The 24,832-nt window shown below is 42.8% G+C and overlaps 2 protein-coding genes across 3 annotated transcripts in view; both read right to left on the bottom strand.

The window, feature by feature from the left end:
* Positions 1-19,315, bottom strand: part of DHX35 (DEAH-box helicase 35) — a 29,269-nt gene extending 9,954 nt beyond the window's left edge. For both annotated transcript variants that reach the window (XM_066330578.1, XM_066330579.1), the window contains exons 1-14: positions 19,266-19,315; positions 17,738-17,871; positions 17,263-17,355; positions 17,024-17,101; positions 15,353-15,457; positions 14,432-14,493; positions 13,740-13,809; positions 13,058-13,117; positions 11,023-11,135; positions 10,760-10,856; positions 9,515-9,673; positions 7,537-7,747; positions 5,193-5,317; positions 4,710-4,764 (exon numbers count right to left, since the gene is read on the bottom strand). In XM_066330578.1, the coding sequence (XP_066186675.1) occupies positions 4,710-4,764; positions 5,193-5,317; positions 7,537-7,747; positions 9,515-9,673; positions 10,760-10,856; positions 11,023-11,135; positions 13,058-13,117; positions 13,740-13,809; positions 14,432-14,493; positions 15,353-15,457; positions 17,024-17,101; positions 17,263-17,355; positions 17,738-17,871; positions 19,266-19,305 (1,402 nt within the window). In that variant the 5' untranslated portion in view covers positions 19,306-19,315. The remainder of the gene's footprint in view (positions 1-4,709; positions 4,765-5,192; positions 5,318-7,536; positions 7,748-9,514; positions 9,674-10,759; positions 10,857-11,022; positions 11,136-13,057; positions 13,118-13,739; positions 13,810-14,431; positions 14,494-15,352; positions 15,458-17,023; positions 17,102-17,262; positions 17,356-17,737; positions 17,872-19,265) is intronic.
* Positions 19,316-21,028: 1,713 nt separating this feature from the next.
* On the bottom strand, positions 21,029-24,670 carry LOC136368284 (protein FAM83D-B-like). The gene is made up of 4 exons (XM_066330420.1): positions 24,221-24,670; positions 23,206-23,373; positions 22,496-22,620; positions 21,029-22,248 (listed from the first exon to the last, which is right to left on the bottom strand). The coding sequence occupies exons 1-4, from the start codon at positions 24,668-24,670 to the stop codon at positions 21,861-21,863; spliced, it is 1,131 nt and encodes a 376-aa protein (XP_066186517.1). The 3' UTR covers positions 21,029-21,860.
* Between the last annotated feature and the right edge of the window lie 162 nt (positions 24,671-24,832).

Below are 24,832 nucleotides of genomic sequence, written 5' to 3'. Positions count from 1 at the left end.
TCACCAGAATTATTTTTTTTTCCAAAATATTTGAACACACAAGTTTTTTAATTTTGACCAAGTTTCACTGTTACTGCCAGTAATTAAAAAAACCTGTAGTTCAAATCAATGCCACGGCCAGAGGGGATATTAGCTGTTAGACCTCTGATCCCCTGTTTAAATATTTACTAACATCTTTGTTCATGGGGATGGAAAGCAGATGAGAATGAACACGAGGATAAACATGGAACAGGCATTATTGCAGAAACAGGAAGCACTGCTGACAGTAGGGTGTCATTTTTCTAAGCACATATACTTAGGTCATGGAGAAAAAGAATTTATTATTATCTAAACGAGAGATGAACAGCCGAGGAAGGTTTCCTACAGCTTAGTCTGCCTCATGTACCAACCACTCAACTGCCAGTCATGTTCCAGCTGTAGCCTTTTCCCTGGAGATGGCACAGGAGGGAGCCCTGACAGCTTGATCTGTGATGCCCAGTTCTCCCTGAGCAACCTTGCACATTTTAGAGGTTTGGCTCCCTCCAGTCAAAGCCCTGCAGCAAGGGTGAGCCATGCAAAGCACCAAATTACAACACAGAGGTCTAACTCTGAGCTTTACGCTGAGGTTTCAGGGAAATATTTAAATGGAAAAGCCTTTCCTTTGCAAGAGAATGTCAAATTTAAAAAATATAATACACAGGGAACAATAATAAGAAAAAAAAGCTTGCTAAGAAAGGCAGCAAAGAGTAAAAATTGAAAGAGAAAACTTCAAGCTGTATGAGGTATGATGAAGAGGTAAAGCACAAGAGAAAAGCTACACAAGCACGGTGAGTGAGAGCCCAATTACAGGACTTTGGGGCACTGCAGGTTGCAAAACCAACCACAGCAAAGAGACCTGAGGAAACACAACCGTGGCTCCCACATTATCTAAACATGTTACTTGTTCAGAGTGTGTGCTGGTAACAAAGCCACAGCTGCACTGCAGCTCTGTCTCACAGAGAAAAGCAAAACCACAAATCAGGTCAAGGAATGAGATCTCCTGTAAGTCATGTCAGCATATCTGAACCCACAGATCCCTCCAGCCAGTGTTTATTTTATCATCTGATATGCTATCAACTCATGACAATGTAGTAATTCACTCACACACCCCTACACTGTCCAACAAAACCTACCAGGCCTTTCACATAATGTCACAGTGTTTTCCTCAGAAACAGGTACCAAAGGCAGCTGTGGTGCAATGGTGAACTAATAGACTTAAACACAAAGTCACAGCACCTGCAAAAATTAAGTTATGATAGCTTTCATTTGACTAGTGCCATGTGAGAAGTTTAAGTTCTACCACAACTAATAGCTTAGATAGGTTTTCATCTACAGAAAGACAACTGCATTCCTAAGTAGAAAAAAGGAGAAATTTCCATATATTTATGCACCACTTTCTACAGCTGCATCAAGCCAAAACCTTTTGGCATCTGCTGCATCCAACAAATGCCAATACAATTTTGCATGATCTATATATGGGTTGTGCATTTGTAGTAATAAGCTTGAATATAGCCTGCAATGGATACTAGTTTGGAATAGGTGAAGGTTTCCTTTAAATAATCTTGGAACCAACCACTGAATCCACATATATACAGGAAATTAAAGATCTTAGAAAAAGATATTACAAAGATTTCAATTAAACCTGCCCAGGAGAGATTATTCAAGTACCACGGCACTAAAATGTTTCAAGTAACAACCAACAGTGTGTGACAGGCTGAGGGATTAAAACTGTCCTTTTTAAACTTTGGTAGAGTGGTTGTTTCTGATAGGTGACAACTCACAAACAGATCTTCAACAAAGACCTGAAATAATGCTAAAAATAAAGCCACTTTTTGCCTGCTTATTTACCTCTTAAATTATGCTTAAAACAAATAAACTCCAACTGACAACTCAGACTCTCAAAAGGGAATCAAAGGAGAAGGCTGAGGAGAGATACTCCTGATGTAATCAGTTTTGCACCACTGTAAAAATAATCCCTCTACAAACAGTGATGTGTTTATTCAACACAGCTATCTCAGCCTTAGGAGAATCTGGAGTTGGCACCACACTGGCACAACAGGGGCCTGACCCCAAACTGCCTTTTTGCATGTGACTGCAATGCCAGTGATGAAATTCATGTTCCTACTTGCATAAGAGAAATTTAATCCTCACTGCACCCGCAAATGCTTGGGCAGCTTCACCTCTGCACCATATATAAAATCTTCATAATAAACCACCTAAAACTTAACTTCACCCTAAACTTCAGCACAAACTGAAGAGTGAATCCATGTATCACACACATGCACACACATTTCCCTCCATCTGAAACACCAAGATCAGCACTTCTCTGTTCTGCTACAAAGCTGCGCAGCCAAGAGAATAAGAGCTCTTTGAAGCTACACGAGCAGAACACTTCTGCCAAAACATCACCCAGCTAATCAGTGAGTTTACTGAACTTTCCTCTCAATTTCCCTAAGGTGGTTTTGGCTGTGAATTCATCCTTGCAGCACGTTCCTGAGCCACTGTGAAGGTCCTTGTTCCAATCTTGCAGAGGGTGCCAAGAACCAAGTGCCTTAAACAAAACCCTCCTTGCCTTGGCGAGATGGAGCCGAACCAGCACAGGGCAAAATCCTGGCCAAGCAGAGTTACAGCTCCAGGAGAAGAGAAAGAGAGCAGACCGCCACAAGTTACAGCACAGCATCTGTGAGTGGTCTAAAAACAGCCACAAACCTCTGGAAGCTTCCAAAACTTACACAATCTCCTTTATGCTGCCTCGTGTTTACGTTATGGAGCAAACATTGTCAACTCTGAATTAGCTACAAACAAGGAGCTGAAGTCAAACAGAGCTTAGTTTTGACTGCTTGGCCTCACATCAAGTTTCTGTTTTGTTTAGTTTGTTGCATCCAAAAAGATTAAATAGCTGTCAAAAAAACTCAACAATATAACAGCTATTCCTATAAACAAAATTAGGCAGCAGGCATCCCACTCACCACACAAAAAGGAATTGAAAACTGTGTATAAAAACATATTACTACAGTGTGATGTGAGTGTTAAAAGTACCCAACAGCAGCATAATGAAAAAAACCAGAATGAACACACAGAATCAAAGACTATCTCAAGCTGGAAGGGACCAACCCATGAGGCTCAAGTCCAAGTCCCTGTTCCTCACAGAACCACCTAAAACCATATGCCAACAGTGTTGTTCAGACTCCAATGAACTGGAGAACAAACTGATTAGTGACACAGAGAACAGAATTTTAAAAAATATACTCCTTGAAGTAGCTAAACTGTAGAAAAGTACTTTGAGTTACACTCTCAAGATCTGTCAGACTAATCTTTTCTTTTCATTACACACAAGTTTGTGTTATCTGTTGACTTGTCTATAACTGGCAGGTTCAATACTAAAACTAGAGCAGAGTTTTTGCAAGCAGCAAACATTTCAAAGCATGAAAAGCCAGCAAGCTGTGCATTGAATCACACACACTGCCTTGAGAAACTGAGTTCCAGTTAATCCACGAGAAAATGTGCTGGTTTTAGGGATGATATGGGGTTTTTATTAGTGGTTGTATCCTGTAATCACAGCTAATAGAATCAGGAGAGTTTGACTTGCTGTGGGTTTGAACTTTGCCTCAGCTGCAGAACCAACAGCACAAACAAGAAGAGCATTACACTACAGCACGTGTAGCCTTTCAGCCACAGCCCATCCTGCATCCAGAGCAGACAACAAACTGGAACTCATTTTAAAATTTATAATTAAATTAGCTCTTAATAACTTCTGTCAGTCAAACCTTCAAAATCACAGCAAGGAGGCAGTTTGAAAACTATCACACTCTCTGTGGGGTTTCATGCACAGCCTCCAGGGACTGAGCTCTCCCAAATTCAGGCATCACATTTGACTCATAAGGCTTAGGCAGAGTTCCAGCACACACACAGCAGGATCACATAATGACTGCAATGTGTTAACAGGAAAATTTACATAGACACACTATGCACACCATGCTTTTTAAAGCAACAAAGCTGCAATCAGCAACTTATCAGCCTTGATAAATTATGGGTTATTACAGCGAAACCTTTGCTTACAACTTTTTTTGTTTATATCTGCAAGTGTTACATGTTTCCGTTGCTGGCACAGTAACATGAAATAAAACGCCACCACACCAAGTCTTAGATATGTGACAACTTATCTAAGTAGGTGTAGGTAAATTTAGTGTCTAACTCCTCTACTGGTCTAATTAGTGTCCAAACTCCACTTTTATCTTCATACCACTCTGTAAGGATTGAAGGAACACAAAGAAGATCTGCCAGGGAACAAACAACCTCATCAGCTCAGAGCCTGCTCCTAGCAAAGACAAATAGCTGGTTTCCTCCCATGAAATTGCAAGGAAATACATATAAGATAGATATAAAATACTCATTTACCTAATATAAATAGTTAAATTCTAGTTTAAACTCTATTGCTGCTGTTTGCTTGCTTACCTGTCTGAAATAACAAAAGAAAATAAAGTAAATCCAGAAGAGATTGAGGTACACTCTAAAAACCCATCAACAAAAATTTTCCACCAGTCACAGCAGTGTTTCTCCTTCCTTCTCAGAGCACAGTTCTCAAATGCAAATTTTATTACTGTCTATTCAGTCACCAAATACAAATTATCATTTTTTTTTCACGACTCCTGTAACATAGCTACAGATAAAGTAAAGCATTAAAGTCTCACCTCCTAAAGCATACAGCAACTCTAAAGCTTGCACCATTGACTGTGCAGGGGGTGGCTGTGAAGAGAAAATGTGCATTGATTGAAGTTATCAGCATAGAACATGAGTTCATAGATCTTCTTTTGCAAAATCCTTAACTACCTACTCTCTGCTGCAAATAAAGAGCTCTCACACCCTTCCTTCCTCATAAATCCAGTGCAAAGGGACTGCAGTTACAATTCTACAGAACCTCACAGTTTGTCTTTTGAAGACTTTCCTGACTTCTCAACAATTTTAAAATCAAACTCTGGAATATAAATGGTTGTTTCTAAGCAGTCACACACATTATTTGCACTATGGGTTCCCAAGGAACACGCTTTTCTGCCTGAAGGTGACAAAGCTTTCCAGACCAGCAGGGCAGTGGTGAATGATTCTGTGGGCTGCCAACCAAGTGACCTCCTGATCTCTCCTCAGCCCAAGGAAAGGGGAGAGCCTTTGGGACTCACCGAGAGGAAGGGGAACCTGAGCACGTTGTCAATGCCCAGAGCCTTGAGCTGCAGGATGACAGGGGCCAGGTTACTGCGCTGCATCTCCGGCACCGTGGACTTGGGCAGCTTCTCAAAGTCCTCCTCTGTGGGGGGAGAAACAAACAACTGGGGACCGAGCTTCCACTCCCACTCTGTGCAGTCACCACGGCAGAATCACACCCATTTCAAGTTTAAATCATCACATATGGGTGCATAACAGGTGTTAAAAGATGATCTCTAACCCAAAGATTATCTTTTTCCAGTTACTGTATTTTACGTTACTTTTACTTAAAATAGAAATTCAATGGTTTTGGCTACAGTGCTGATTCTGTAGTTCACCCACCCACATTTCAATTTGAAATGTTATAAATTCTTCACAGAAATCTGGAAATGTTTTGTTTCTCTTCTGCTTAACGTTTTTGTCAGAAAATAAAAGGCAGGGTGCAACACTAGGAAAAAAAGCTATTTTAAAGAGACATGGAGAAGTTCCAAAGCAGCTTGCCTTCAGTACAAGAACACTATTTTTGTAACTACTCAAACAAATGGAGGTTTGAAATATATATTTTAAATAAAGATTAAGGATGGAAAAACAATTTATTTAACAATGCCTTTTTAAAATCACATTCACTATAAAGTCCAAGTCTGGAAAAATACTCTAAGTAAGGATAAAATCTTTGTAACCTTCCACTAACCAACTGTTCTGCAGTAAAAAAGAAAAGGCACATTATTTTCACCCAAACTATTTTCATTTCTACAGAACCCTTTTCTATCTCAAACCATCTCTAGGACAGAGACAGTGCTGTTTCTCTGCTCCTGTTCACACTGTGCACTTTTTTTTTTTTTTTTTCCTCCTTTAAAACACTTTTTAAAGCACTCCCTAGACCAGCTCTTGATCACACAAAATATCTTCAGTGTAGTCATGGTTTCTCCAGTAAAACACTCACGAAGCTATGTAAGCTTGGGATATTGTGTAGCACGTATTGTCTCCTGATTCTTATTGGATACACATAAATTCAGACCATAAATCATGGCTTGGTTTAATGTGGCAACTGCTGGCAAGGACATACAAATTTTAAAGGAAAATGCTTCATCTCCAATGTCTCAGAGCTCCAGTAAAACTGGAGAGGACCTGAAGCCCATCAGCAGTGGGAGTGTCCAGCTGCAAAGCCTTTTTCTCATTAAGCAGCTGAGAACAGACACTGATTGCAGCTCTGGACAGGGCGAGGTGGCAAACAGATTTATTTGTAACAGTAATTTCTGTGCACTGCCAGGGTCATTGATTCAAGGGAAGAATTTGGGGTTGGCAGCTATTCCTAGGAAAAAGAGACACAAAGTTTTCTCTGAGTTACCTAAAGGATTTCCAGAGCCTTTTTGTTAAATGCAAGGTCTCTGAAGACTTCAGTCAGAGAAGAGAGTAAGTATTACAATACTGGTAAGTATTAAAACACTGTATTGAAATAATGGTAAGTATTACAAACTGAAACTGCTCAGAAACCAAAATCCTTACAGAACAAACTTCTTAATAAGTTTTAAGAGCTGCATTAATATTTCATGTTTGCAGCTGCTGACTCTGTCCCATTTGTCCTTCTGACTCACAAAGAGACTCCATTTCTAACACTCAGCACATAAGAACGAGGCATTTCTAAACAAGCCTGAGGAACAACAAAAGGGAAATTCTTTCAAGGAAAGAACACAAGCACAACTTTTTCTCCTTAATCTTCTACTGTAGCCCTGGTTCCATGCCTGACGTGTTCTAGTTTTCTGAAATTCTTTTCCCAAGGAATTTTCTGTAAACGGGAGAAATGTTTTTGTAGCTATACCTATGCCATTCCTAGGAGGGACTTCTTCTTGATGTCTGACCAACATGATTGAAGAAGTTTGCCTTTGTTTCCCCAATCAAATTGGTTTGGGTAAAACAGTATAAAAACAAAACACATCCCAAAAATAAAGGAGTCATTTTCAGCCTTCTAAATCTCAGACTCTGTGTTGTTTCTCCAGGCAGCAACTGACAGAACGAGAGGACACAGTCTCAGGCTGCATCAGGGGAAATATAGGCTGGATATCAGGAAGAAGTTTTTCATTGAAGGAGTGATTAAATACTGAAATAGTCTGCCCAGGGAGGAGGTGGTGGAGTCACCATCCCTGGATGTGTTTAAAGCAGACTGGATGTGGCACTCAATGCCACAATCTAGCTGAGGTGTTAGGGCTGGGTTGGACTAGATGATCTTGAAGGTCTCTTCTGACCTACACACTCTGACTGTGTGTGTTTCAGCTGTGGAGCCAAGAGCTCCATCCCAGCCCAGGCACGCGGCAGCGCTCTGACCTGTGTAGAGGCGGTAGCACTTCCCGGAGCGGCTGCGGCCGGCGCGCCCTGCCCGCTGGTTGGCAGAGGCCTTGGACACCGGCACCACCACCAGGCACTCGATGGCTGTTTTGGGGTTGTAGGCCCGCAGCTTCACAAAGCCACAGTCGATGACAAACGAGATGCCGTGCACCGTGATGGAGGTCTCGGCAATGTTGGTGGCAACGATCACCTGCAGCCCGGGCACAGAGAGGATCCCGTGAGCTCCCCGCTCTCACTGACCCCAGCAGCCAAACACCAGCTCTTGGAGTTTGGATTTATATTTCCAAACAAGAGGGTGGGACTGCTGGGAGATGTTCCTCGAGCTTTTACTGCAACATCAGCCTCAGCACAGGGTAAGACCATTGAAAGATGGCAACAGCTCACATCCTGCCAACAGCAGCCAAAGTTCTCTTTGTTACAAGGCCTTTTAAAGTTTTCTAACCAATAGCAACTTGTTAAGAGCATACAGACATCTGCAGAAACCAATCATTAAAACTACATGTATACCTTATATCTAACCTTATATCTAACAATTCCTTGCTATTCAGAAACTTTTTATACTCTATAAACAAAGCACAGAGCTTCATTATTAAACTTTCCTATTATCTTGCTTGACATATTTTTGTGCTTGCTAAGGCCTACCTCTACACAGCACAGAAACAGAGTTTTATTATTGTATGTCCTTGTTCCTGTATCTTTCTATCTCTAGGCCTGCATCTACACAGCTCTGAGGGTGTTCTGCTTTTTCTGGTTCCCACAAGCAGCCAGTGAGACATCTCAGCCATGACAGGCCCAGGACACACTCAGGAGCAAAAAAGATACAGTACAAGCAGCAGAAGGAGCTGTCAGCTTGCAAGAAGCCCGGTTTGCACAGCAGTTCTCACAGCTTCACAATCATTTTCTTATTCAAATTTATTCTCTCTTCATAAAAGAAAAGCTTGGCAGTGTTTGCAGAGAAAAAATCATTGGCAGCATTTGCAGAGAAAAAGATTAACTGACTATAAATCAAGTGTTCTTATGAAGCAAACAAAGAATATTTTCTTTCTGCTTCTCAGTTACACTGAGCTATTCTTTGGACACTGGAAGGAGGTCGGGGATAGGAGAGGAACAGAGTTGATTAAGAGTTCCACATGCAGCATTCCTGCAGAGATTCACTTATCTAAAATATCTAAAAATTTGTTCCAGGACAACAGTGAGAAATCTAATGCTTATTTCCCCTGAAATTAAAAAGTAAATTTTGGAAGTTAACTGACTAATGTAATATCCCAGGGAGAAGTATTTATATGAAATGTTCTTCAATGCCAGATGAACAATTCCGCTTGTCAAGCTCCAGCAGGTACAAGAATTACATGACACCTTGGTGTAGTTTTGTCAGCCTATTTCAGCCCCAACACAGGCTCTGCATAAGCAGAAAGCACTAATCACATCCAATTATATACTTCTGTGACATTAAATGTCCAAACAAGACTTGCAGAAGCCAAAACAAAGCTTTTTTTCCACTAAAATCAAGTAAATTTGAACTTGTTCCTTAGATGAAAATACAGCTCTTACTCACTCTGTCACTAATTTTTCCACCACTGGTGGAAAACAGCCATGGAAATTTAGATCACAAAAAGAAAGGAAAAGGTAAAAGCAGAGGAGTTCAGAGTGTAAGAAGCTGCAACTGGATGAAGACAAAGACAAAGCTGTACGGAGACACTTAAAAATTGCAGAGTTGGTGAGGCAGACAGGAGAGTTGGAACTGACATGTCTAGGAGTGATCAAAGAAGAAAAGGGAAGCCAGGGAATGTGTTCTTGGCTCCCAGTTTAAAAGCAGACAGGCACTGCTGGGAGATGCAGGAAGCCTCCCTCAAAGCAGCATTTGCAATAGTCCCGTGATGTGAACCTGATAAATGCCCCCTGTGTGCTGCAGAAATCCTACTGGGCGGTGGAGATTGAGACAGACAGGAGAGCTCACCTTCCTGACAGTGTGAGGGACTCTCTCAAACACTTTCAGCTGCTCAGGGGAGGGCAGCCCAGCATACATGGGGAGAACACGGAGGTGCTTCTTCATCCCGCTGCGAGCGAGGGCCCGAGCCTGTTCTATGAGCATGGAAACAACAGTCTCCACTTCCTCCTGCAGCCAGAGCAGCACAGGGCACACAGTGAGAGAGCTGCACTTTAACAGCACAGTCCTGTCACCTACACACAAGAACTGCACCAAATAATGTCATTGTAACTGTCCAAGCTCCTGGACTTTGACTAGCTCACTCCATGCTGCAATATTCTTAAGAGAAATTGCTATTAATAATAAAGCTTTATATACATCTTTGTGCTCACTGTTATTTGAGTCAATGTCATACCACAAATACATGAGCAAAATCACAGGGGTAGGACTGAATCAAGCTCGAGAGGAAGCAGGTTAATTTTCCTGTCTATCTCAACTGGTAAGAGTAAAATGGGAGGCCAAAATATTTTGGCAGTGTAGAATGCTGTGGGTCTGCATCAGGAATGGCACAGGAACAGCATTCACATCTCTTGCTCAACTTCATGTTTAATCTCAGCTGCGGCATCTCACTCTTGAAGACAGAAAGCAAAAGGTCCAAACATTGCCTCATGAAATACCAAATTCATTATTCCAAAGTTAAATCAATTAAGGGGAGGAGGAATTGCTTTTGAAAATATGCAAGATGTTATTGAAGCTCCTCAAGGTAGCTCCTCACTGGAGAAATGAGTTGCCTCCCATTTGCTCTTCCCAGCTGCAAAGTGAGCTGACAAGCATAAATAGAGCAGAAGAGACCAGTACATTTTGATCTCAGAGCAATTTGTTTTTCTGTCAAACACTTCGGATGTTCAGCCTAACAAATGGAAATTCCATTTCTCTTAACTATTAATGATGATTCACTGTCAATTTAACAGCCGGGTATGTGTGACTTGCACCGGCAAACCACACAATATTCCACTCATTAACAAGGCTGAGAAAGAACAGCATTAAATGACAAAAACTATCATCCACTACTAGCTTTGATAAATTCAGGCCATATATTGTCTTCACATCTTTGGGAATGGCCTAATTTTGCTCCCATCAATACAGAAATGTTTGTCATCTTTACTGAGAATAAAGTAAGCACAACTATGGAAAATCTCAGGAGACTGAGGCAGCTTTGCAAAGTTCACAATACAGCACTGTAAAGCAAAAAAAAAAACCTGTTTATGTCTATACCTGGCCAGTTAAAAATGCCAGTATATCACCATCATTCTCCATCTGGTGAATCTTCATTGTAGTTTCCACAGTTGATTTTATGTAGTCAGGAACAGGGCTATGGGGAGAGAAAACAGCAGAGACATGAGCAGAAAAATAGGTACAGACTTCTTCCCTCCAGCAGGGACAAACAGAGCAGCTTTGGGACACCAGAGCTCTAACCCAGACAAACTGATAGCACAGTTGCACAGTCTCACTGCTGCCAAAAGCAGACAGGAACATACCTCTGTAGGTAAAAGATGTCCACTGGAAACGTCCTCCCCTCAACAGTAAGGATCACACTGGTGTCTTTGCTGGGGTCACCGGTATCGTTTTGATTAAAGAAATCCCTGAATTTCTACATTAAAATAAAAACAAACACTTTGAGTTTGACATTTCAACGTATGGAGAGAAAAACCTAAAGACACAAAGAAGTTAAATTACCACTTGGATGTCTACTTAATCAATTTGACAGTGCCAATTTAAAAATGTGAAAGTTTGATTTTGTTGCCTTCTGTTCTGTCTGGGGTTCAGGCATGCAGCACAAATAGCATTGCATGTTTATTATTTTGAGAAGTAAAAATTGGAAAGGGAAATAAAATTAATTATATCAGCTGATACATTTGGAAAAAGAAGATAAAGAAACTTTTAACTAAATCTATCACACTAGCAAAGTGAAAGCTAAGAAGAACTTAGAAATAATTGGTGCAAAAAGGTTTGTGTAGGGCCTGCATATTCTCATCCAGTTGTGGATGAGTGAGTAAATTTTACAGCCCTTACTGAACAGCAGGATCTCGCTTTGTAAAAGCAGAGTTAGACATGATGTATGAGAATTTTTGATTTATGCATTGTGAGACATGTTCATAAATTTAGATTTATTGTCATGAAGTATTTTCAATAAATAACAGCCAAAGATGGAACTTAAGAACCCATATAATTAATCTCAACTTTTATGAGCATTGTAGAGATAACCATCAACTCTTTGTATTAAAAAAATGTTTATGTAGTCACACCAATCATTTTGCTCATATAAACTCATTTTAGATTAACTGTCATCTATTTGAAATGTGGTTTCTGGCAGTTAAAATTTTGTACTGTAACATACAGAACATACAGCAGTGCAAACACTACCAAAGCTCAGCACACTACCAACGTTCATGGCATATTTGTCACTAAAGGAAATCTCTGTGTGCCCACATCTCCAGTGCCAGGTGCAAACTCTCACCACCACATCTTATTAAAGACAGAGCAGTTAGGAAAAGGGGAGGAGAGGAATGAACATGATACAGGAGATGGAACAGTTGCCATATGAGGAGAGACTGAAAAGGCTGTCCTAGGGGAGCATAAGGTTGAGAAGACACAGCTCAGGTTTACAGAATCAAAGGTGACAACATAAATGTAAAACTGTTTTTGAGGGTTGTTTTTTTTAAAATACAAATCCCCAGTGCAAGAACTGGGAGAACCCTGATGAAACTAACAGGTTTGAAACAATTAGACTGAATAGTTCATTATATAGCAGGTGGCAAACTCCTGAAAATTACTCATAGTGTTCTGGAGTCTTGCAGATTCAAAAACAAATTACCAAACAGCAGGTCCATAAACACACAATAGAGGGAAACAGCAGGAAGGTGCAGACTAATACCTGTACTACAACTACTGCGGATGCTGAGGCAGCTCAGGCAGAACAGACCCACAGCAGGTGCACAGGCTCACGTGCTCTCCCTAAACAGCATCTCCTGTTGCGGCTGCTACAAGCAGGATATAGGGCTGGGTGAAATATTGCTTGGCTCTAAGAGAGTTCCCTTTCTGTTTCTACTCAAAATTAAATTAATGATGTTTTTATTAAGTTTACATAGGTGTCCACAGGCCATGAGTCAAACAGGAATCTAATAAGATCTCACTGAAATTAAAACTATTTATTTATCACTTGTTTTTACTTGTCTATAGTTGCCTCAGATAATTTCTATCAGCAAAGCGGAGCTAAATCAATGCTTCTTAATAAATTAAGCCAAGAGAACATATTTTCATAAAGAATACAAATAAGGAGAAAAAAGGCATCAATACATAAAAAGCAGATTCATATTTTAAATTCACATCCAAACCAGTTTGCCAATAGAACATGAAAACAAAACAGAGCAACTGAACTACGGCAAATTTTTTCTGCCACCACTCAGGCAGCAGCAATTTCTCCCAAGCAGCACAGAGGATAAGCTACACATAAACAGCAGTGGAGCTGCCAGCTAATGTCACTGCATTCCAGCCCCAGTCTGTGAGCTGTACCTCTGCATCCAAGGTGGCTGAAGCCACGATCAGGCGAAGATCCCCACGCTTCTTCTGAACCTGGCGGAGAGACCAACAGCATCCAGGGTTAAAACTCTTTTCTGAAATACAGGACTAGAACCAAGATTTAGAGAATGCAGATTACCAGAAAGCTCTGTAAAATTACTTTAAACTACAAGACAGATGATAAATGAAGCAGCCATACCACCCTGAGGCTAGGCACCCGATCACTGTTTGGAGTTTTATGGATTTTTTTTTAAGGGCATTCAGTCAGTTATTTTAATCTACTCTTAATTTCTGGTGGGATCAGGTCTTTAGTAGGTTGGAAGTCAGCAACCAGCCCCTATCAGATCGCTTCACATGATCAGCAGCAGCAGAATCAACAGTGTATTTTTGGTACTATCAGCTAAGGAGAGATTTCAGCATCGGGGGGAAGAAACAGAGGATCCTGAATGTCAGATGACCAAAGTAAATAGCTGGGTATGAAGAACAGGCTGCAGGATAAATGAGGAAGCAGCAATCACACTCCCTAAATGAGGAAGCAGCAATCACACTCCCTCAATTACCAGCCATCAGGATCAGAGGTTGAATGAAAAGGATGGAAATTAAAACAGCTACAGAGAACTGTATTAAAATGACCAAATTAAAATCACAGAATTACAGTGAATTAAAAAAGAATTACCTTTTTTAGTAAGCCAATGGCAATGTCTGTATAAAGAGTCCTTTCATGAGCTTCATCTAGCATGAGGACACTGTGAAAAAAGCACAAAGGTAAGGCTTCAGAAGTTACTTGACTTACACTAGAGTCAGTGTCTCCCGGCCTCCTAGAACACCATTATGTGAAATCTGCTGCTGGACTGTTACTGTTCACAGCCACTTACAGAACTGGGGAAGATAAAAAAATTTGCAGCAATGGAGCAGGGAGAAAAATGTATCAGAAATCACATAGGACATACACACTGTTCTCTCTTCAGGCTAGTTTTTGGAATGGGGTAGAAGAAAACAAGTCGACGTTTACTGTATTGCAGAGGTTTTCTGGATATCAGAAAAGCCTGTTTGCTGTTGATTTTTTTATTAGTATAAGGAAGAAAAAATAATTATAAATTAGGAAATGAAACAATTCAGACCTCATACGGCCCTCTTAGCTTTTTTCTCAAAAATACAGCATCAAATCCTGTTGGTTTTGGTGTTGCAATGATCAGCTAACAACAATATATTGTTGCTAAAAACAGTGTTGTTTTTATGACATAAAGAAGTCAGATTTCTACAATAATTTTCATCTTTTTGGTATTTAATTTTTAATAGCCACTAATAATTTATTGAAGCTACTAACCAAATTGCACTTCAGCCAGCACTCATCTCATGTTTTCTTACCTGTATCTTGTTAATAAAGGATCAGCCATCATCTCCCTCACCAGCATACCATCAGTTAGAAACTAGAAGTGAATGAAAAGAAAAAAAAAGTTTTAAAATCCTTACCATATAGTCTCAACTAACTGTGATTTTTGAGATGATTTTCTAGGCTTCTGCCTGAATGTTTCCTTTCATTTAATTTTCTGTCTATCAAATTACACTGTGATTGCAAATGTGGTCTTGAACTAAGCAAGAATTGATGGCAAAAACCTCCATATTTCCAATTTTAAATGAATCATTCTCATGCTTAAAAAAATTAAATTCAGCTCTATTTAATGAACAAACATATCCATTTCTTTCACTGTAAAAGGAACACCAGCCCCTGAAAAAAAAAATCACAAAGCAAATTGTCTCATCCATCATCACTGCTATTCCAGCACAACTAAAGCAAATCCTTTTCTGCAGGAACACGAGCAACACTAACATTGCTCACAGCACTGAAGAACAGCTGCAAAGTTGCTATTTAATCCACCAAATTATCTCTCAGCCTACTCATTTGGATTTTATCTGTGCTTTTAATCAAAATCTATTTTCAGTGGAAGATACTTTAAATCTGTGATTCACTGCAGCCTTTCCCTATGACTTTGAGTGACACCCAGGTCACACCAGTGCTATACCAACAGCTGGCCATACCTTGAAATTGTCCTCTAGGTTTAAAATGGTGCTTGTCAAATTATCAGAATAGAACAGGTATTCATTTTATTAAGGTTTGGATTGCCAAAGCCATTTCAAGCACAATTTCGGGGTACCCACCTGGGAAACTGAAATGTTACCTATTCTCTTGACTGGGCATCACAAGGTTCTCATTAATTTTGCAAAAATACTTGAAGAGTTCCAGCTAATCCCTTCAGAGTAACCAACCACACACTGTTGGTGTTTCACCTTAATTCTTGTAGCCTGTGGGTCTGTGCAGTCGTCAAAGCGGATACAATAGCCAACCTCGTGTCCCAGCACTGCACCTCTTTCGTCAGCAACCCGCCCTGCAACCTGAGAAAAGAGACCCTCATGAGCCACAAATACCTCAGCCCACCTCAGCCCACAAACTGCAAAGCCATCTAAAGACATTATATAACTCCACAATACATAACCTAATCACTGTAGAATTCCAACAAGTCACTGTCAGTCACTTGAGTGACACTCTAACCCATAGCCACAGGCAGTGAATTCATGATTTCAGTTGGAATCTTATCACTCCATCACTTTCAGCCCAAGAATTCAGGAAAATTGGATTCAGAATTTTTGGATAATGCAAGCAGAAGTTCAGAAATTTCTAAACTATGTCTTATATCTTTGCAACTACCTATCTTTATTTCTAACAACTCCCATGGCTCTAGATGGGAGAGCAGATAAGTCAGCCATTAAAATAAAATATCATTTTCAGTTCAAGACAAAGCAATAAATCATCAGTTATATTTCTCATCTCTTGCAACAGCCACAGTCCAGCAGTCTGCAAGAACAGCCTCAAAGAAAAACCCTGCTGTCTCCATGTACTAAGCCTGAATGGAATAATCTTTCTATTTTAGGCTTAAAAATGACGCATTGAGACATGAAAGGGAAAAGAGCAGTGAGTTTGCTGTGAGAAATCATTGCAGCACTCACAACATCTCCTGTAGAACTTGTGCTCTGTCAGCTGGATGCCCTGTGAAGGAGAAAAGGGAGGACACTGCAGGCAGACTGCCCAAAGTACAAGATGCAGAGCACTGCTAGAGACTGTTCCCTTAACCAAACTGGATCTGGTCAGAGGATACTGGATTCTACAGTTTTACCCAGGTAGGTGCTGGTACGTTGTAGAAACATTTACTATATTATAGAGAACAGGAAAAATTAGGGTTATAAAATGGCACCTCAGCTCTCTGTATAAAAAGAATGCTGCAGCAGAAACTTCACCCAAGTCAGTGCCCGGCAGCAGCTGTGAAGACAAAGCAGCACTGGGTGCTTTCTGTGCATGCTGCTACCAGACAGGAGAAGTCGTTGCCCTCAGCATCTCCCTCTCCCCCTCACAGCACTTCTAGATGACATTATGCTCTCCAAGACATCACAGGTATATGCAAAAGTTTCCCACAATAAAACTGTTTCTTCTTCTGCCTGACATCTTTACAAGGGGAAACCAAAATCCCACACCCCATAACAAACACAGAAAAAAAATTAACAACCTAGTTATGAATCACTAGAAAGAGGTACACAACCTCTTGTTTCTTCCACTATAGTTATGGCTGCAGAACTATACACGAAGGTACATCGTTTCACCTTGTGAAAGAAGTTGAAGGTCACACAAGCACAGTTCTAGTCCTGAGTCAATCACAGTTCAGCCCTAACTTCCATACACAGTTCTGCTGACATCAGTCAATTTTACTTCAAAGCTTCTACATCTGCAATGCTGGAACATTTGGTCAGACCCACTAATCAGGTTGAATTCAGTGCGTAACACCAGAAGCTCTTAGAGAAAGATAAGCAGAAGCATCTATTCATTCAGGAGCTCGTGCAGATTCCTGCTGTTCAGCTGATCAGCTGGAGGTTATAATGCCAACAGACTGGGAAGATGGGGACACTCACTGAAACAGCAGCGACCCGACGAGGCTGTGTCACCCCAACGACTCTTCCTTCGGCTGTCCAGCCAGCTTCTGCCAGGTACTGCAAACAACAGTGGGGATAACAGAGACACTGGTCAGGCTGTGCTTACACCAACTGTGAGCCCCTCACACTTTGTGGTTGTACCTCGTTCTGCTCAATATTCCATGTAGAACCCCCTGAGGGATCTACACCTGATTTTACCAACATAACCAGACACTCACTTGTGGAATCTGCGTTGATTTCCCACATCCTGTTTCCCCAATAATCACCAGAGTCTGGTAGTTCTCCACTAGGTAAAGGATGTGATTTCTTAGCTGAAAAAGATGACATTTAGACATAAAAAATAGATTGTACAAAAATAAGAAAGCAATTAAAATTACAATATTTACATATCTGGCAGAAACAGTAACTTCTTGTTACATGGTGTTCACTGCCAAAAGCTAAACAGTCCTTTAAAATGATTAAATGACATGTACAACATGTAGTAAACAACATACATCAACAAAGCCCTTAGAACTGTCAGTTACAGCTGTCAAACAAGATAATAAATTCCAGTAAATAGAGAGCAAAGTCATAAAATCATTATTTATGTTGCAAAGTGATTTTATACTGCTCTTTCAAAAAAAAAAAAAAAAAGAGGGGCAAAGAACCAGACATCATACAACACACTTAATATATCAAAAAGAACTTGTGTACCTTAAAAACAGGCAGCTTTTGCCTTTGCTGCTCAATGGAGAGGGAAGCATAAGGGTTGTAGATGACAGTCACAGCGCTGCTCTCAGCAGGGCTCTGCCTCTCCTCTGAGACACTGACACCAGGACCTTCTGAGCCTACACAACAGCACTGAATTTTAACTGGAACAATGCACTTCTGCACGGTGTATCACCAAAATAAATATGTTTCATACAAGCAGAAATCATGGGTGGCAGCATATTAAAAAAAAAGCAAACAAGCCTCCTGTGATAGCAATTGAAATATTACCTAACAGTAAACACGGGATATGCCCTTCACTTCAGCTCTGAACTTACCTCAGGAACTGAAACTTGATTTATTCCTGCCACAAATTATCCCAAAACTACTGGCAACTGAAACTGTGCAATCATGCAAGTGGACTAGAAACAAAGAATCATCTCAATAACATAATGAAACTAGAAACAAAGAATCATCTCAATAGCAGATTCAACTGGGAAAGTCTGAGAGCAAAGAGGAGGATACTTCTGTTTTGTAGGATTTCCTTGCTTGCACTTCTCCCACTGTTAAAAAGTTAGTCCTTTTCAGAACTGCCAAGCAGTTCTACCACAAATCAACAACTACTGTTACAACTATTGTTTCCACGGTGCTTCTCCACTGAGCTGCTCTCCCTGGTGTTAACCATAGTGACTCCCACCCATGGCCAGAATTTTTCTCCTCCCTGAGAACTCCTTGGGAATCCCCTGTGCACTTCATATCCCCCGGAGACCCCTGCAAAAGGCAACACTCCCACCCCACAAACCACCCGCTCCATCCCTTCCCCTGCCACCCCACACCGGGCAGCACCTAGCTGGAGCCACAAACACCCCCTGTGCCTCGGCAGTGAGGGCACAGCCATCTCCCCACTGTCCTCACTCAATCAGCAAGGTTGGAAAACACCTCTCAAGATCATCCAGTCCAGCCATCGACCCTGCACCACCACTGTAACCCCTAAAGCTCAACACCCAGCACCAGATTCAGATGCCTCTTGAAAACCCTCAAGGATGGGGACTTCACCACCTCCCCGGGCAAATTATTAAAATGCCTGACCACCCGAAGAGTGAAATAAAAAATTATAACAGCTAATCGGAATCTACAGTGTCTCAGTTCAAGGCCATTCCCCCCGGTTCTCCCACGGCAGAACACACCGGCTCCCACTCCTGGCAGGGAGTTGTAGGGAGCGAGGAGGTCACCCCTAAGCCTCCTCTCCTGGAGACTGACAGAGCCAGCTCCCCGCGCCGCTCCTCACAACGCCTGTCCTCGAATCCTTCCAGAGCCTTGTTGCCCTTCACTGTAAATGCTCCAGCGAGCCCAAAGAGCCGAGGGAGGCAGCGCGCCGGCTTTCGCCGCACCCCTCACCACGGCCGGGCAGCTCGGAGCTCTGTCCCCCACACCCCTCACCACGGCCAGCAGGCCTCCCTTCCCCGCAGCCCTGAGCGCGGCCAGCCCGCGGCGGGGCTCCATCCCCCACATCCCGCACCCCCACACGCCTCACCCGGCTTCCAAAACTTCACCGGCCCCACGGGCGCCGCCATCTTGGGGTGAGAGGGCGGCCGGAAGCGGCGCGCGGCGCCCACGTGACGCGGCCGCGTTGCCATGGAGACCGCGCCCCGCGCGGGTTTCCCGCCAGGGCCGGGTCCGCCCCCGTCCCCTCAGGGCGCGGGCTGTGGGCGGGGCACGGCCGGGCTGCGGGCTTCCTCACGAACGGCCGTGCCCGAGGAAAAGTGGGAATGAGGTACAAATTTGGGTCAGGTGAGGTCCTGGCACAGAGAGGCTGTGGCTGCCCCTGGATCCCTGACAGTGTCCAAGCTTGGAGCAGCCTGGGACAGTGGAAGGTGTCCCTGTCCATGGCAGGGGGTGGGATGAGATGGGCTTTATTTAAGGTCTTTTCCAACCCAACCCGTTCTGTGGTCGCCTAGGGGAGCCACATAGCATTTAACGAGGTCAAAGGATCACTGTCCCAAAGTCCCTGCTCGTTAATTAATTAGAGCCGATTCCTTCTCCAGTGAAGGATGCCTCCGCATCACAGCTGCTGCACTTCACACCAGGCAGCTGAAGGGCAAGAAAGAAAATTGTCACACTAATAGTGAATGGCCTGTGCCCCACCACAGGCTACTTACAGCCTGTTTAAACCACAAACAGACCCATGAAAGCCCATGGAAGTTATTATTGAATCAAACTTAATGTAGGCTTTAATTAAGTAGAAGCTAAAGGAAACAAAAAAGAGAAAGCCCAAACTGCTTCTAATAAATTTAGTAATACTCTCATATATTCATGCTTACGGGAAAATAAAAATCTAATCACATCTTATATTCTTATAACTTCCCACGCTAGCAGTGCAGTTATGGTGATTAACACAAACTGCACCTCACAACACTCTGCCTCTATGGTCATTTGTTATGCTGAGTAACCACATGTAAAAGAGGTTTTTAAGTTACAGTTATGATGTTTTTAAACTTCCAAGTATATGCTTCAATATACTTTGATATTAAATCCACACCATCAAAAATAAACACAGCTCGCAGTATTTTATATCATCAATATATTAGTAATTGTTGAGAAAAAAATCCCACGCAGAAAGAGCTACCTATTAAAGTAATGAGATGAATAACAAAGTGGAAAATGCTTGAGAAAATATATACAGATAATTATTATGAAAATAAGATTGCACAAAAGGTATTTTGCATAGAATCCAACACTGTATGGAGTTTGCCTTTATGGAAAATATAGCTAAGAATAAAAATACATATTTCAAGCTTCTTTACATCTGGATGGAAGTTAATAGTGCAAAGCTATAAACTATTGAATATTTACAGATTAGGAGAGCCAGAATGATTACATTTCCATGACTGGAAGTGCAGAAGAAAGAGGGCCCAGATTAGCTGCATACTAATCAGTACATTTTTGCAATGTCCATTCTGTAAGATCCATCTGTCCACTTTAATGTTACCTTGCTGCTGCTCAGCTAAAACCCATGTGAAATTCCCCTGCCAAGTTTTAACCTTCACCTCTGAAGCCCAGAACACACATGACACTCACACAAGCACATTCCCGAGTATTTTGCAGTGGAAGTGCCACAGGAACAATTGAGAAATGGTAAACCTTTGTTTTGACTAATGAGTATCTGCATTGGCAGGCTGCTGGAACTTCAGTACCTCAATGTGCAGCTGTTTGGGAGAATAGCTTACTCATTTGAGGGTGTTTTGGTTTTTCTTCCCTGCAGAAATGAACGGGTTTAAAAAATAATAATAAAAGATTGAGCTTCCAAGAGACCTTAATAATGGTTCTGTGGTGGCTTCTGTGTCATTGCATTTCTGGTGGAATTAGGAATTTTGTGAAGAGGCAGCAGCTTCACAGATTTCAGATCTACTCAGCTTTTCCCACAGGGTCGGACTGCAGCAGCAGCCGCAAAGACAACAAAAAGTCTGTCTGGAAATGCCAAGGAATTGGTCTCATTTGGCTCTCCTACAAACACAATGGGTCCTTTAGAATATTATCACTTGCACACATTTATTGCATGATGTCCAGCAATCCAAACAGTCTAACATAAAGGCCATTGGAAATTCAGCCACTGCTGAAGCCTTGTTTGCTGACACATCAGCTCCTCCTGCCTGCCAGCACAGCTTTGTATGAAGAAAATACAACATTTGAGGAGGAGTAGTGTGGCACTGACCTACTGGTTTCTAGATTAGAGTTACTTCTGTTCTGTACATGAACCAGTGGGTGGAGAATTTGTACAACACAAGACCAAGGCTGATTTCAGAGCCTGCTTTCATCTTGGAACAAACTTTGAAGCAATATTACTTTCAATACCTAGATTTCTTTTTAAAAAAGGGTTGAGCTACTGAGCTATGATGCTGCCAACCCATCAGCTTAAAACATGCATGAACAGGTTGAGAAATGAAAATGTAACAGAATAGTAGAAGTCAATAATGGCTTTATAGTACTCTTCAAACAAAACCACAATTCAGTTTCACTTTCTCTCAGTTTGAGGTTTCTTTCTCAGCTGCCCTCACAAACACACTGCAAGGCAGTGCTGGACAGAGGTGGTTCCTGAGGTTCTGCTTCTTGCTCTGCAGGGACACTCAGTTCATCTCTCTATGATCCAGTGTGGCCTCATAACCAAGGAGCCATTCCTCTTAGTCACTGGGGGAGAGGTGTGCATCGTGTTGTTTGGGCTGTACATGGCCTCCCTGGAGGCGTGCAGCCAGCTCCTCTTCCTCTTCAGATCTCCTACAAATGCTCTCAGATACAGAAATTCCATTCGCAGGAAGTGTTCCCTGGTCACGTCTCTGGAGGCCACGGTGATCCTGAACAGCTGGTCCCACACCCTGTTCTTGCAGCTGGAAAACTCTTTGAGGTTGATAGGCTTTGACCGTGAATGAAGAATCCGAAATTCCAGGTCAAAGTGCGCAACTGCGGGGCCTGACAGGATCAAAATGTTACTGCTGTTCAGCTTCCCGTCTGTCCACGTAAAACTAGCAAAGGGAGAGTGAGGAAATCGTGAGTTAATTCAAAATAATCAGTCAAGAAAATATTCACTGAAAATTCTCCTTCATCGCATTTTTTTACGTTGTTCTTTCAACCCACCTGATGGACAGTGGGCTCTTTAAAGGATAAATGTTGGTCATAAAATCTGATAAGGAAAGCAGTTCTGCAGCGTTGCTGGTTTTATTTCCCATGGAGGGAAATCATGTAAAGCGAGAGAAAGAAGTTGGCACTTGCCTGTAGGAGCCTGTTGTCACTCTAATGCCATCAATTAACATGAACTTTTCACGGACTTTTCCAATGATTTTGGCGCCCGACCTGGTGCAGTACGTGCTCCCCGTGATAATCCGAACCCTCATCAGCTGTTAAAGACACAGCAACAGTCAGGTGGGCTGCAAACGTCAGTGACTGCATTTAAAATATTAACACAGCAATAACCAGCCCTGGTGAACTGCACAAGAGTCACCCACTAGGAACCAAGTGAGGATTTTTGTCTTGTCTTTGTAGGGAATAGGGAAATAGGGAAACCCATAAACTGACTGTGCAGAATGTGACTGTGAAAATTCCTGTCACCTAATCATCAGGATCCAAATTCCACAGACTCCTGAGAACCTGCTTCTCCCTCAGCCTTCAAAGTCTTGGTGAGCCCAAGCAATTTCAGTCATGCTTTAGGAACTGGACACTCCTCCTGCATTTCCTTGAACATTGAATTAGTATTTGTGCTCAGAAAGCAGCTGTAACACCCAATTACAAAGGTTTCAGGTTTTCTATTAATTGTTGTCTTACATAAGAATTGTTAAATCTTCTAAGATAGGGCTGGAGCTACTTAACACCCACTTTAAGTTGTGGCAGCAGGTGTCTTCTTTTGAAAGCTCTAAGATTTTGACAGCTCAAAGACACTCATAAGAGGATCAGTTCCCTACCCCTTTAAAGATGACAAGGCTCACCTTTTCCTGCTCAAGGTCAACTCCCAGATCCTTGCACATTTTTAGAAAGTGGGAAAATGAAGATTGATCTAGAAGGATATACACTTTAACTTGCCGTTTGCTACATGCTTCGAGGAGGTCTGTGAAGATATCAGTGTCTGTGAAGGAATCCATAACCAGGGCAATCATCTGCAAGGAGTTTCAGAAGAAACTATTAGGCTGTTGAAAATTTACTTTCAAATTAAATATCCCCCCCCTGCCTTTTTTCCAGGTGGTTATGGAACATGGTACAGTCTTCGGTGATACAGTGTACTCTTCCTTACCCTGAGATAAAACTAGACCCCTGTTTTTGCCTATGTAAGGCAAAATTGATCTCTTGCTAAGCAAGAGGGTTTTTTTTTTCCCTTGAGAACAGATGTATTTTCCTCAAAAGCATTGCCAGAAGAAAAAGGTGAGCTTACTTCCAATGCTACAGTTCTCCAGTCTTTCAACTTTTCAAACATGAAAAGAAACAGTAAGAAAACCCCAAACCACCAATGTCTGACTGCTCTTTACATCTCACCTCTCTGTTTAAGATAAAAGTCAGGTTCATCTTCACCTTATTATTCAGATTCTCATATTTGAAGTCAAGCTCTGAGTAAAACATCCCTTGAGAACCAGCTCCTACCCTCGCAGATCTTCCCCATGAGTTGAACCTCAAGGTTTGCCGTGGATCCTCGGCAGGATGGGGAAGCAACAGTTGTTTTAAAGAGCCGGGAAAGGGCACGCTGGGGATGGATCGCTCACAGTGCCAACTCCCTGGGGGAACTTAGCGGCGCCCAGAGAGCCCGGACTCAGCTTTCAGCAGTATGGGGGGAGAAAGCTGGGAAAGAATGAACCTGCTTTAAAAATAACTACAAAAGATGGTGGGAAAGGCATAAAGTAATACAAAACAGCAGAGTAATTAAAAACGGGAGGTTCTGAAAGAGTAAGCGCAGCGGGGAAGGATGAGTGGGCCCGGGAGCCGCGCAGGAATGATCCCCGGGCACTCACTCACCTGCCGGGCGGAGCGGATCTGCCGCCGCACCGCCTCCTTGCAGCCGTAGATGCTGTCCCCGCAGCCGGGCTGGAAATGCGCCTCTACCCGCGTCAGCCCGCGGAAGGCGCCGCTGGCGAAGCCCGGCCAGCCCAGCTCCAGCGCCGGCGGCTCCAGGTCCGAGCGCTCGGGGAAGTAGGTGAGCGACGAGGCGTCCAGCGAGGCGCCGGCCGCCGGCTCGGCCGCCGGCTCCGGGCCCGCGGCGGGCGGCAGCGCGGCCCGAGCGATGTCCTGCACCTCGGGCTCCGACAGGAAGGGCGGCAGCTGCTCCCGCCGCAGGAAAGCCCGCAGCGCCTCGGGGCCGCCCGCCACCAGCTCCTCCAGCGCCAGGCGCTGCGCCTCGCTGTACGGCCCGGCCGGCGGCGGCCAGCGCCCCGAGCCCTCCTCCAGACACTGCGACGCGTTGGCCATGGCCGGAGCGTGCCACCCAGCCCCGGCTCTTTATAGCGCTGCGCGGGCTCCTCCGCACCTCCCGCCCGGCTCCGCTCCTCCCGGCCGCTCGCCCACGGGACAGTCACGGGTGGCACAGCCCGCAGCCTTCCCCACGCCCAGGGAAGCGCCCGCAGAAGCGCC

This window comes from Sylvia atricapilla, chromosome 16 (assembly GCF_009819655.1).
Source record: "Sylvia atricapilla isolate bSylAtr1 chromosome 16, bSylAtr1.pri, whole genome shotgun sequence".
Taxonomy (NCBI): domain Eukaryota; kingdom Metazoa; phylum Chordata; class Aves; order Passeriformes; family Sylviidae; genus Sylvia; species Sylvia atricapilla.
This window is presented reverse-complemented; position numbering and strand designations above follow the sequence as displayed.

Excerpts from the sequence above, each read along its gene's own strand:
- LOC136368284 (XM_066330420.1), bottom strand. The coding sequence starts at position 24,670 with ATGGCCAACGCGTCGCAGTGTCTGGAGGAGGGCTCGGGGCGCTGGCCG. Across the intron at positions 23,374-24,220 it reads AGATCCGCTCCGCCCGGCAG|ATGATTGCCCTGGTTATGGA; the intron begins GTGAGTGAGTGC and ends AACTCCTTGCAG. Across the intron at positions 22,621-23,205 it reads TTGACCTTGAGCAGGAAAAG|CTGATGAGGGTTCGGATTAT; the intron begins GTGAGCCTTGTC and ends TGTCTTTAACAG.